This window comes from Musca autumnalis, unplaced genomic scaffold (genome assembly GCF_047663935.1).
Source record: "Musca autumnalis isolate F117 unplaced genomic scaffold, ASM4766393v1 scaffold_1, whole genome shotgun sequence".
Classification (NCBI taxonomy): domain Eukaryota; kingdom Metazoa; phylum Arthropoda; class Insecta; order Diptera; family Muscidae; genus Musca; species Musca autumnalis.
The window spans coordinates 320,672,089-320,685,469 of NW_027411644.1; the positions used below are offsets into that span (position 1 = coordinate 320,672,089).

General features: G+C 37.2%; 1 protein-coding gene and 1 non-coding gene across 2 annotated transcripts in view; one reads left to right on the forward strand and one right to left on the reverse strand.

Annotated features, from left to right (window-relative positions):
* Positions 1–11,910, reverse strand: part of stg (string) — a 792,650-nt gene extending 780,740 nt beyond the window's left edge. The window contains exons 1-2 of the mRNA XM_073962519.1: positions 11,669–11,910; positions 10,641–11,532 (exon numbers count right to left, since the gene is read on the reverse strand). Of these exons, the coding sequence (XP_073818620.1) occupies positions 10,641–11,115 (475 nt within the window). The 5' untranslated portion in view covers positions 11,116–11,532; positions 11,669–11,910. The remainder of the gene's footprint in view (positions 1–10,640; positions 11,533–11,668) is intronic.
* On the forward strand, positions 3,668–3,883 carry LOC141391602 (small nucleolar RNA U3). Its single transcript, XR_012409688.1, has one exon. It is a non-coding gene; the product is annotated as a small nucleolar RNA U3 (small nucleolar RNA).
* Positions 11,911–13,381: the final 1,471 nt, after the last annotated feature.

A 13,381-nucleotide genomic window follows, 5' to 3' on the forward strand; every position in this document is an offset into this window, starting at 1 on the left:
CAAACGCGACGGAATTTTATTAAACAAAGTACAGATATTGAAGCGGAATAAATAGGCGAAGAATACAGCCTTTACCACCATAATAAAATCTTTTATACAGAAAGCGCTGCAATGTTTTTTCTTCCTCCTGAAAAAATTATTGAGAGGGACTTACGACCTTTTCCGACGAAGCAGACGATATGCATGTGTTAGTAAATCATAGTTGTATTTGAAGACAAACTGTCTGCTGTAAACGCCTAGTAAGGTTGTTGAAAAATTGTGCTAAATATAGATGGATTTAATTTATCATCAAAATGTCATCAAGGCATTTGAACAAGTCGGCATAGTGGGATTAATTCCTGGTTTAATATTTTTCAACCAATAGCGGAATTCTGTATATGGTGGATCAATATAGCCCACAGTTAATTCAACTCGGTCAAATCGGATTTTTCTTGCTACCGACAGGGCTTTGTGGAGCTGATGCGCCGTCATCAAACGGAATATAAATTTGCCCTCCAACAAATTTTGCCATTGTACAGGGGATGCGCCCAATAAAAATCAAAAATTGCGTGTCATTATTTTAAAAATTTAAAGATGCCAATTACTTCTGAACGTTTCAAATTTTTCGAAAATCATCTTTTTTGCCACAAATTTGGAGAAATAAGGCGCCATTTGAAATTTTTTGGACAGTTTGATACTTTTTAGCCTATACGTTCTCGGGGCAGTTTGTCATACGACTTTGTGTTGTGTCGTTTACAGTGACTTGAAAAAATCACTTTGCTAAAAAATGAAATTTACTAGTGAACATTTTGGTCCGAACATTTTCCACAACTTTCGACGTGCACAACAAGAGTGCATTGATCAAATTAAATTTTTTATGTCGATAAAAGGGCCATCCTATAGAACTATGAAAAACTGGTTTAATGAATTCAATCGTGGCCTACACTCAAAGCCAACATTTCAATTTTAACTAAAAAACTGCTAGTTTTTTCTTCATTAATTCGTCAAAAAAAAAATGTTTAAAGTCGCTTAATGACAAGTTTTTTTTTTATAATCCCACAAAAATTTCATTTCGAGAAAACCGCGTTTGAAACTTCGATGTTACATAGAAATCATAATGAATCTGTCCTTTCTAAAGCTCATATCTCAGCCAATTTTTGTTCGATCAACTGGAAATTTTATGCAACATATTTTTTGCATATATCTAACTGTATTTTAACCCGGATATGCCGACGGGCAAACTAATGCAGCAATTTTCGTGATTTTCCCAAATGGTGTTATTCTGACAGATAATATTACAAAACTGAAGAAAAAATAAAGAAAAATATTATCTAACTTGGATTTTAAGGCCGTACTACATGTAGTACACTCGGCATATACGTATGTAAAAGAGAAATATAGTTTTTATCATGTTTGGGGCATAGTCACTGGAGAATTGAGTAATAACTTGCACCAAATCACCATCAACAATTTTTTAAAACAATTTCAGGGTTTTAGGTAAAATTTCCTTATCACATGCCGAAATAATAGCATCGGTGTCTTCCATATATTGCTTCGCTCTTTTCACTTTTCTTGCTTTGCTCTTCCCACTGACGGCTTGATAGTCAGTGGGAAGAGCAAAGCAAGATCTGTTACAATAACGCAAGTGCAATATCGTGATCGCTATCTGAAACAGTGGAATAAAGATTTCGAAAAAAAATCAGCTTCAACATTTAATAATTAAAATTCTCTTCATCTACTCCAGGATCTTCATCTATAATGTAATTAGGCGGGCTTCTATAAAAGTTTCTGACCAATTAATAAAAACGCGAATATCCATCATGATTCTCCATCATGATTTATACACTTTTGGCAGCACTCAAACCAATTGTTTCAGCACTTTTTCCACTCTGGATGAGACATCTCCAAAACATGGGTTTTGAACGCTTCAACAGCATCTTCTGGCGACGAAAATCGTTGACCACACCTTTTTTTCTTGTAAAGTACCACACAGAATTTATCGTCATACGGTTTTCATCCCACATAGTCGCCATATGATCAGTTAAGCCGCAGAAACAGGCGAGCATTTGTTTCGAAGTGCTTCTTTAATGAACAACTTTTGTTGGATTTGCCTCGTCTTCGTAGACCCCTTGCTGTTTTGTTTCAGGCTTATATGTTTATACCGACGATTGGTCACCTGTGAGGACCGTATAAAGGTCTTGTGAAGCACCGCTAACGTATTTTTTCAACATTTCTTTGCACCAATCGACACGAGTCTTTTTTTAGCGATTGTCAAATTGTGGAAGTTCCAACGATAACAAAAGCTTTTTTACGGACAGGTGTTCATGCAATATCGAATGTAGGCTGGTGTAAGAAATGACCAAGGCTGCCTCTATCTCACCGTATAATACATTACGATTTTGCATTATTAGTTCTTGCCCGGCATCAATATTTTCTGTCACAACGGCCGTTTTTGACGATATTGCCTAGGCCAGAAACTTATCTAGTAGCCCTCGTATTCACACCTTCGGCGGGTACAATTGCGATGCCATAAAAATCGTGTGGAAAACTGTTTAAATATTTCTTCTAAGGCCTTTATTAAAAATCTGTAAAAATAATATTTTTATTTTTTACGCACAAGTGCCGAACGTACTACATGTAGTACGCAAGGAAATATGTCAACTAAAATTACATATAATTAATTTTTTGGCATATACTTTTGCTACGTATTGATTTTTGCAACTGTTAAAATTAGAAAAATGTAGAAAACCGACAAAAATAAAATATGCATATAACATTTTTTCGCTCCGATTGCGTGGCATCTTCACACTTTTCCAAATTTCACAAAACTGAAATCTTTGATCACAAATAATACGCACAAGCGATTACTTTAGACAAAACTTATAAAAGTACGCTTTGTTCACCGTTATGTTCAGTAGCGCCTCATCAAATTTATTAGAAAATTAAACGTAAAATAAGCTCAGAAACCTGCAAATAGTAGGTGTACTACATGTAGTACACTAGGCATATCTGGGTTAAAATGAGATAAAAAAAATTCAGATTTTTTTAAATTTGCCCCTTAAGAAAATCGACAATCTGGTGAGAAAGTTAAAAACACACAAAAAGTAAAAAAATTTCCAACATTTTTTTCCTGGAATATTTTATACAACCAACGAATACCAAATTTCAGAATGAGCCTAAAAACTTTAAAATTCCCAAAATCTGTATATATATTTTTAGCACACATTCACATGGGCTACAATCTACCTACTTTGCGTTTTGAAACTTTAACTTATGTATATATTTTTAACATAAATGAATACTTCAAATTTCAATTTCCGATAGCGATATACAGAATTAAATTATACATATATATCCATATAAACATAAGTATGTATGTAATACTAAATTTTTCTTGCTCATTTCCAATTTCATATCTCCCATTCACAAAATCTCAAAGTAACAACAACAGCAATGAATATACTCGTTCTTTCAGTTCTTGTTGGTTATTTTGAGGTGTGCTTATCAGAGAATTAAACACATAAACCAACTATAGAAATTGTACAGCAATGGGCAAGCATATTGTTATACATTTTGTTTGTTTGGAGGTAATATTCGTTATTCCACATTTTAGGTTTTTGGAAAAACAATTCTCATTCACTTTGCAGTCTTCGACACTAATAACGTTCATTTTTGGTGTTGAAAAGTTAAGACTATACTTCACAGGATCATTTCTGTAGTCAGTCTTCAATTACTTTCATTGCAAAATGAAAAATCACACACCCGCGATGAGGAGGTACATCGTTCTATCTGTAGCGTGAGGTTTTGAACTTTGCCATTCTTTTGGAATTTTTCGGAATTCCATCGGTGGCATTGTTTCTTCGATGATCGCTCGATTAAACGGATAGAACGACTTCTGAGTGGTGTTCCCCTTTTAATGAAATAAATTTTATATTTGGTATTGTTACGTTTGGTCGTGGTGGCTGACATCAGCATGGGTTTAAAATTAAACATAAAAGGAATGGATCAGACTCATCTCCACCAAATTATCTCCATCAGCTGACCACCCGATTTCATCACCTCTGAACGTCGCACAATGATTCAGAAATCGATTTTCCTGGTCAAAACCCCAATTGTTTGTCATCACTGATTGTTAATTTCTATATGGGATTCAATATGATTATTGAAACTACGGAAACCAAAAAATTGGGTGAAAATATTGAAAGGTGTTGGCGTGGTGTGCTCCTAAAACGACAATTTTTCAGCATTTCGGAAAATACTTTATTTTTGCAAATTTCTAAAGAAAGAAAGAAATAGGTATTTCTCGGAAACTATAACAGATATTGTGTTTTTTTTTTTTTTTTATAGGTAGATAGAATTTTTTAATAAATTAGCGTAGCGCTTACACTTAGTGAGCTATTTTATTTTCCCTGAGGCACTAAATTTTAGTGACTAGAACTTTTAGGAAACAATATGAAACAAGGTTTGGTATTTGTAGATATATGCCAGAGTGTGTCCTCTTTTATCATAGACATACTTTTGTACACGCACCGTTCCGTCCGTTTAACACTTTTTTAAATTTATTGAGATTACATGATTAAAAATGCTCCTTTTTCCATACCGTTTCCCATATAAATAGCAAAATTACAAAAATGAATTTTATTGAGTATATGAGTTTTATGAAAACCCAAAGATTATTTTTATACCCTACACCACTTTGTGGGGAGGGTATTATAAGTTGGTTTTGGCCAAAAAGTTTGTAACGCATCGAAATAATGGTCGTAGACCCATACTTATATATACCAAAATGAATGTCTCGACGAGCTGAGTCGATCTGGCTATGTGTTTCCGTCCGTCCGTCCGTCCGTCCGTCTGTCCATCTAAACCTTGTAATCACGCTACAGGTCGCAATTTTGATCGGATCGTCACGAAGTTTTGGATGTTGATGGGGGTCCCGGAGGGGAAGAAGCCTATTGATTTTGGTGATGGTCGGATAATATTTAGGGGTCGGAATGCGCAAAAAACTTATGTGGATAAAAAGACAACGTTTTTTTCCAAAGCGAATATCTCAGCTTCTATATGGGGTATACCAAAAGCAAATGCTGACAATGAAAGTAGAAAATATCACCTTTCTAATGATGTAAAGTAGGTTCTCGTAGGTGATCAAACAACGAATATATCGCAATAACTGCAAATAAAACCCAAATTTTCATTTTTGCGATTTTAATTATAATGACGAATATCACAGCTTTGGTTGGAAACTTTCCAAAAACAAAGCCTGACTATGAAAGTAGAAGATCCCATCTTTACAATGATGCAAACTAGGTCGGCGTAGGTAACCAAATAACGGAGATATCGCAATAGTCGGTTATACTTCCCATTTTTCTATTTTTTTGGAAATCACGCTACAGATAGCAATTTTGATCGGATCGTCACGAAAATTTGAGGGTTAATGGGGGTCTCACAGATGAAGAATACTATTGATTTTGGTGATGGTCGGATAATATTTAGGGGTCGTAATGGGCAAACAACTTATTTGCATAAAAAATACAACGTTATTTTCCAAAGCGAATGTCTCAGCTTCTATATGGGGTATACCAAAAGCAAATGCTGACAATGAAAGTAGAAAATATCACCTTTCTAATGATGTAAAGTAGGTTCTCGTAGGTGATCAAACAACGAAGATATCGCATTAGTCGTTAATAGAACCCAACTTTTCATTTTTGCGATTTTAATAATAATGACGGATATCACACCTTTGGTTGGGGACCTTCAAAAGCAAAGCCTGACTAAGAAAGTAGAAAATCGAATCTTTAAAATTATGCAAAGTAGGTTGGCGTAGGTGGTCAACTAATAGAGATATCGCAATAGTCGGCAATGCATCCCTTTTTCCACTTTTTCTGATATCACACTACAGGTCGGAATTTTAATCGGATCATCACGAAATTTTCTCACAGAGATAGGTGATGTCGATAGTAGTCAAATATAAAATTAAATATTAATTATTTTGGTTCAGTTCGCCTTAAGTCATTTGGTATAAAAGCCGTATAGGTGAAAACTTTCGTATCTCCCTAAAAGAAATGTTTTCGAGTGAAAAGATTATGCACAGAGGTAGAGGTGTAGGGTATCACATAGTCGGCCCCGTACCGACTATAGCCTTTTCCCACTTGTTTTCTATTTATACCCTACACCACAATGTGGAAAGGGTATTATAAGTTTGTTTTGGTAAAAATTCATGTAACACCGCGAAATATTCGTCGGAGACCCCCAATGTGGTATACCAATCTTCATATCTCGAAGCGAAGCGATTTTGAGATGTGTGTCCGTCCGTCCGTCTGTTCATTATAAATTTTAAACACGCTCCAGGCCGCAATTATGGACCGATCGTCACGAAATTTTGTATGGAGGTCGTGTTCAGGCCAGAATAGATCCCTATTCTTATTGGTGATGATCGAGAAATATTTAGGGGGTGAAATGGACCAAAAACATAATATTTATTCAATTTTCTAGCGGCTCTGTAGGTTGCAATAATAGTCCGATCAACGCGAAACTTTATATAAGGTAAGAGTATACGACAGAGAAGAAGCTTGCAATTTGAGATGGCGACAAAACTTTTGTGTGAAAATTTTTATACCCTCAGCCTTTAGGCTAAGGAGGGTATATACACTTTGATACGATGAAAATGTGCCTCGTCGAAATAATGGTTTTAGACCCCAAGTATGTTTGGACGAAATGTGTTTCAGACAATTTGGAGTCGATCTAGCCATGTCCGTCCGTCTGTCTGTCCGTCTGTCTGTCCGTCTGTCTGTCCGTCTGTCTGTCCGTCTGTCTGTCCTGCTGGCTGGAGCGCACGATAACTCTCGAACGGATGAACCGATTCGGTTCAAATTTTGGCTTTCGTAATATTTTGCCCAAACTTAGTTTAAGTTCGAAGATGAGCTACATCGGCCCACTCCTTCCGGTACCTCCCCCACAAAAGTTTGAAAATGTTCGGAAAGTTTGTGCGCACGATAACTCTTGAAGGGAGTGACCGATTTGGTCCATACTTTGTATAGTGTAAACTTTATACCAGAGTAATATGAGGTTCCAATATGGTCTCAATAGGTCCACTCCTTCGGGTACCTCCCACACAAAATTCCGGAAAAATTCAGTTTAGGGCCATCTCTCGAATCGCTTTGATTTTTGTTTTAACAACATGTATTCACTGCCCTCCGTACGACGGTACAAGTTTCATCAGGGGCAAGTCCATACTTCCTGAGAAAATAGCATGAAAGTTGCAAAAAACCCCTTTGACACCGTGTAAGGTGGTTGGAGCGCACGAAAACTCTCGTTTAAATTTGAAGATAAGCCATATCGGTCCACTCCTTCAGGTACCTCCCCCACAAAAGTTCAAAAATGTTCGGAAAAATTGTTCGTACGTACGGTAACTCTTGAAGGGAGTGGCCGAATTAGTGTATACTTTACACATCCTAATATATCTACCAGATATAGATCAGGTTCAAATATGGACTATATTTGTCCACTCTATCCGATACCTCCCACACAAAATTTCGGATAAGTTCACTTTAAGACCAGATATCGAATCACTTTGATTTTTTTTATTTTTGCCTTATTAAGGCGAAGGCCATTTATAGTGATATTTAATTAATTCTTTTTCTCATTTACGATAGTAAAAGGGGCAAGTCCATACTTCTTGAGCAAACAGCCCGAAGAGTGTAAAAACCCCCTGTGGCACCATATGTTGCGGCTGGAGATCCACTTCCATAACGGTCAATGTCGATCCATTCCTTTTAGTATCTCCTCCGCAAAACTTTTGATCTTTAATCCTAATCAACATTTTTGTCTGTTCAAACGCCCAAATTTTTTAAAACCCCCTAAATACATACGTATTTTGGGAAAAAATTGTTTCAATATACACAGGCTGAGGGTATATCTCTGTCAGCAAAGCCGACTGATACTTTTTTACTTGTTAATATACAACCTATGATCAGATAACAGAGTTACATCCCAATAATTTCAGTTATTCGTATATAGTGTAATCATAAACTCGTTAGAGGTCGCAATTTAACCCCAATAGTCACGGAAAGCTTCACCGGGTAAGAGTTTAGGTCAAAGAAGATGCCTACAATTTTGAATGATAACCTGATATTATTTAGCGGGTGAAATGGACCATTACTTTTGTATGAAAAATATACAAATTTTATTTTTGGTCGATATTTTAATTCTTTGAGGACATATATCGGCAGAGTAGCCGATTTTGATTTGTGAAAAGCTAATTCCCAGTGGTAAAGGTGTAGGGTATCACATGGTCGGCCACGTCCGAGTATATCCTTGGCTTACTTGTTTTTAAAATAAAATTATTTTTTTTCTTATTTTTTAAAAAATATATATATTTTTTATTTTTTGAAAACATTTTTTTCGAAAAAGTTTTTTTTTTTTTTGTATTTTAATAGTTTTTGGATGGGGTTTGATTGACCATTTGTAATATATATGAAGACGTAAAAAATGCAAAACACTCATATTTTAATGAAAATAGTAAAAAATTACAAAAGTTTAATTTTGACATTGAATTCCTCTGCAACTACTAGACCGAATTTCACCGTTTTAACGGAAATCTGATTGTTTTATCTGTATAACAAAAAATAATTACGAAAATATCTCTATCCGTTGTAGTTACAGAGAATATTCACCAGGAAAAAATGATTTTGAACCACTGTGCGCCGCACTTTCATCAATCATGAGAAAGCTAATTGCCTTAGCATCAGACAGTTCACTAATCACCGCTTTAGAGATCTGCCCAACTCTTCTGAAGTTCGAGTGACAGAAAGGACATTCCGAGACATCACCACTACTGCAGCCGATCGCCGCCATATAGCTGATGGTCGATTACCCGAAGTGAGCACATGAACGTAATGAGCAGTAATCCCAGAGTAAGGGAGCTGATACTGGAAGTTAGCAGGTTGGTTGTAGGGCAAAGTGGGACATATGGCCGTATTATCTGAAAATGTTGGATATTGTATCCGGATTGTAGACAACGATTAAGTGACTCCCACGGCAGCGGGTTCTTTCGTACCAGATTGACCCGTGACCATAGTGTTTCGGCCAGCGGCTGCCAACCCAGCATCAAAAATATGCTTCTACGTAGGTTTCATACTCCTACAACAACAACAACATAGGACCTCAGTAACGTTTGGCGACGTTACGTTGACTGACGCGAAGAGGTGCTGATGTTGTTTTAATCGACAGTTTATCGAGTACTCCGGGAGTGACAGGGCTAAGAGAAGAGTACTTCGTCGCATTAGATCTCTTCCTGCCAAAAATGAACCGCCGCAGTTTACCGTGGATGATGTTGCGAATGCCATCAGGAACACTAAATCATCCAAAGCGTTGGACCCTGATGAAATCTACATGGAAATGCTGAAACAGCTGGATAAGCCGGGAATACCTTGCTAAAGTTCTCAAAATGTCGCTATACACACTCATTGTTACCGAAGACCGGAAAATGGGCATGGTGGTCCCGCTACTGATGTTAGGCAAGGATACCAGCAAAAGTGAATCGTATAGGTCGATTTCGATTTTGTCACCCGTAGCAAAGACCCTTGATGCATTAGTCCTCCCCAGCGTTAGAAATAGCTGTCCAGTTACCGATCATCAACATGGATTCCGTAAGCAGCACAGAACGACAACAGCGCTGCGCGCCACCTCCTCGCATATTTGTCGAGGATTCAACCAGGATAAGCCGTGTGATGAAACAGTCATGGTGGCGCTTGACTTATCAAAAGTCTTTGATACTGTCAGGCACTCCACGCTGTTTGAGGACATTGAGCAGACAACCCTCCGGCCAAGCTTGAAACGGTGGATAGTCAATTATATGTGTGGACGCCAGCCATACGTGGAATTCAGGAACAAGAAGTCCAAACCCCGTAGAGTGAAACAGGGAGTTCCCTAAGGTGAGGTGATATCTCCAGAACTGCTTTACCTCTACTGTATTCCGCCCCTTCTGACGGCATGGAGATCGCAACGTATGATGATGATATTTGTGAAAGACTGAACTCCTATTTGACCGACGGTAGAAGAATTCCGAAAACAATAGTAATAGGAAAAGTTACTGCACAAGGGTGGCTGCCACTTACAAACCGACTGCGAAGTATCCAAAATTTTCACCCTGATCAGCTACTTGGAATAACAGAAGTAGTAGGAAAACATACCTTAAGTTCCTGATAGTTAGAAAATAAGCATATGGTAAACTATATGACGTTTGTTTGTTTCGCATGTCACGTTGTAGCATGAAACCTACGTAAAAGCATCTGGTACGAAAGAACCCGCAGCCGTAGGATTTACAGAATATGGTTGATGTCATTTTAGCTTGAGTGCAAGCTATTGACATTGGTGTTTGTTTCATATTAAGCATGATTCGAGATCGGGGGACTTAAAACGAACATTTTGTAATTTTCAAAACGTAACTGTGAATTGCACATGTGCTTTCGATTCTTAACACTGCGCCCATTTGAGAATGTTGTTGTTTTTGTAGCAGCATATAAACGTAAATTAGTTTCATGTTTCTAACTAATTTGGGAATGGGAATGGTACACGTGAATAACGAAACCATATTTTCATTCCATATGTACGAATCCATCCAACCGATTGTCAATCCAAAATGTTAAGTATAAGTATGTACTTACCTTCATCAGACTCCTTTAAATTATTTAGACCGCCACCTGCACCATGTAGAAGACCATTTCGTAAACGTTTCAGTGGTGTTGTACAATCTTCAAAGCCATGATCGACATCAACATTTAAAGATGCGTCAGTTAAATTCATTGACAGCTCCGATATGGGAGAGAGAACAGCATTCGCTTGTATCTCTTGAAAGCGTGGTTCATATTGTAGAAGACGTTTTTGCCTTAGCATGGCAGTTAAATTCACCGGCGACTCAAAGCAAGAGTCCGTAGAACTGGACGATGTAGTCATGATGGATTTAAAACGTTTCGATTGGACCTGATCCATTGCTAAATCACTGGATGATGATGAACATGTGTCGTCATCCTCCAAATCGGAACAATCACGTTCGGAAAAACGTTTGGATGATTTCCAGGAAGCAACATCTTTAGAGATATGTGTGGTTGGAGTATTGCTGGGAAAGGAAGCAGTTGCCATAGTTGCTATTGAAACAGGTAATTAACGTATTGCACAAGAGACAACACTCGCGATGACGACGACAACAACAGCGACGTTTCAAAGAAACAAATTTTCACGGAACACAAATATTCAAACGAGTTGTGGTCACAATTAAACAAAAACGAATTAAAAAAATAAACTTGGACAAAGGATGCAAAAACGACAATTTACACAAAGGGAGCGCGATATTGGAAATTATTCCGTATAGTTGTGACCTGATGACGATTAATCAGTTCAATCTGTCTCTGGATTTGATGGATATGAAATCTTAAGATAATATATCATTTTTGATTTAAATGTTTTCATTTTTTTCACAAAGACAGCTTCTTTTAAGGTTATGTCCTCCAATGGCACAGATATGCGAAGTACAACGTTTTTTCAGCTATCAGCAACCGTCTGCAATAGAGAAAAAATGTTGAGCAAGTGAAAGCCACAAAATTAATCACTTTTGGCTCCAAAAAGCTCATCTTTTGGCGCCAGCAATGGAAGGCAATGAAGATAAATTCGTTTTCTTCTTTGCAAGAATACTTACCAAACCGAGAACGAATATCAAATCGGGAATCTCTCCCAAACTGTCACAAACACTAAACAAATAACAACAAGCGAAGTATTTAAATGTTTATATTTGTATGTCCTAATTTTTCTTTTTATTGTGGTTTCTTAATAATTTAAATAATTTCTTTAATAATTAACTATTTTGATATAAAACAAAACGAAAAGAAATAAATGACTAAAAGCAAAACAAAAATTATTCCGTTATTTCTTTTGTACACTGTAGTACAGTGTTGCATTCCATGGATAGTTTATCGATATTCAAGTAATCGATTGGTCGATTACACACTAGCAGTTATGAGTGACAGTTTTTATAGCATGAAATATGATTCTCACTTGGTATATTCCAGTCCTCCAAGAATCTATAACTTTTTACTATTTTTATACCCTCAGCCTTTAGGCTAAGGAGGGTATATACACTTTGATACGATGAAAATGTGCCTCATCGAAATAATGGTTTTAGACCCCAAGTATGTTTGGACGAAATGTGTTTCAGACAATTTGGAGTCGATCTAGCTATGTCCGTCCCTCTGTCTGTCTGTCCTGCTGGCTGGAGCTCACGATAACTCTCGAACCGATGAACCGATTCGGTTCAAATTTTGGCTTTCGTAATATTTTGCCCTAACTTAGTTTAAGTTCGAAGATGGGCTATATCGGTCCACTCCTTCCGGTACCTCCCCCACAAAAGTTCGAAAAAGTTCGGAAAATTTGTGCGCACGATAACTCTTTAAGGGGGTAACCGATTTGGTTCATACTTTGCTCATCGTCAAATATGTACCAGACTTAGATGAGGTTCCAATATGGGCTCAATAGGTCTACTCCTTCGGGTACCTCCCACACAAAATTTGGGATAAGTTCAGTTTAGGACCAGGGGCTCAATTCTGTTTTTATGAAAATGTGAAATGAAAACGTTTACAAAGGAGAAAACTGTCAAATGAAAAAAAATATAAAGGAAATATTTTTCATTTCAAATTTTCAAAGAACAAGAATCCAGCCCCTGCTCTCGAATCGCTTTAATTTTTGTTTTAGCAGCTTGTATTCACTGCCCTCCATACGACGGTACAAGTTTCATCAGGGGCAAGTCCACACTTCCTGAGAAAATAGCCCCAAAGTTGCAAAATAACCCTATGACACCGTGTGAGGTGGTTGGAGCGCAAGATAACTCTCGAACGGACCTGCCGATTCGGTCCAAAATTTGGCCTTAGTAATATTTTGTTCAAACATAAATTAAGTTCGAAGATAAGCCATATCGGTCCACTCCATCAGGTACCTCCCCCACAAAATTTCAAAAATATTCGGAAAAATTATTCGTACGGTAACTTTTGAAGGGAGTGGCCGAATTGGTCCATACTTAACACATCTTAATATATCTACGAGATATAGATCAGGTCCAAATATGGACTATATTTGTCCACTTCATCCAGTACCTCCCATACAAAATTTCGGATAAGTTCACTTTAAGACCTGCTATCGAATCACTTTTATTTTTGTTGAAGCAACTTGCATTCGCTGCTTCAATTATGATGGTAAAAGTTTTTTCTGGGGCAAAACCACACTTCTTAAGCAGACAGCCCAAAGGGAGTAAAACCCCCCTATGGCAACGTATGTAGTGGCTGTAGATGGACTTCCATAATGACCAATGTCGATCCATTCTTTTAAGTAATTCCCCCGCAAAACTTCTGCTCTTTAATCT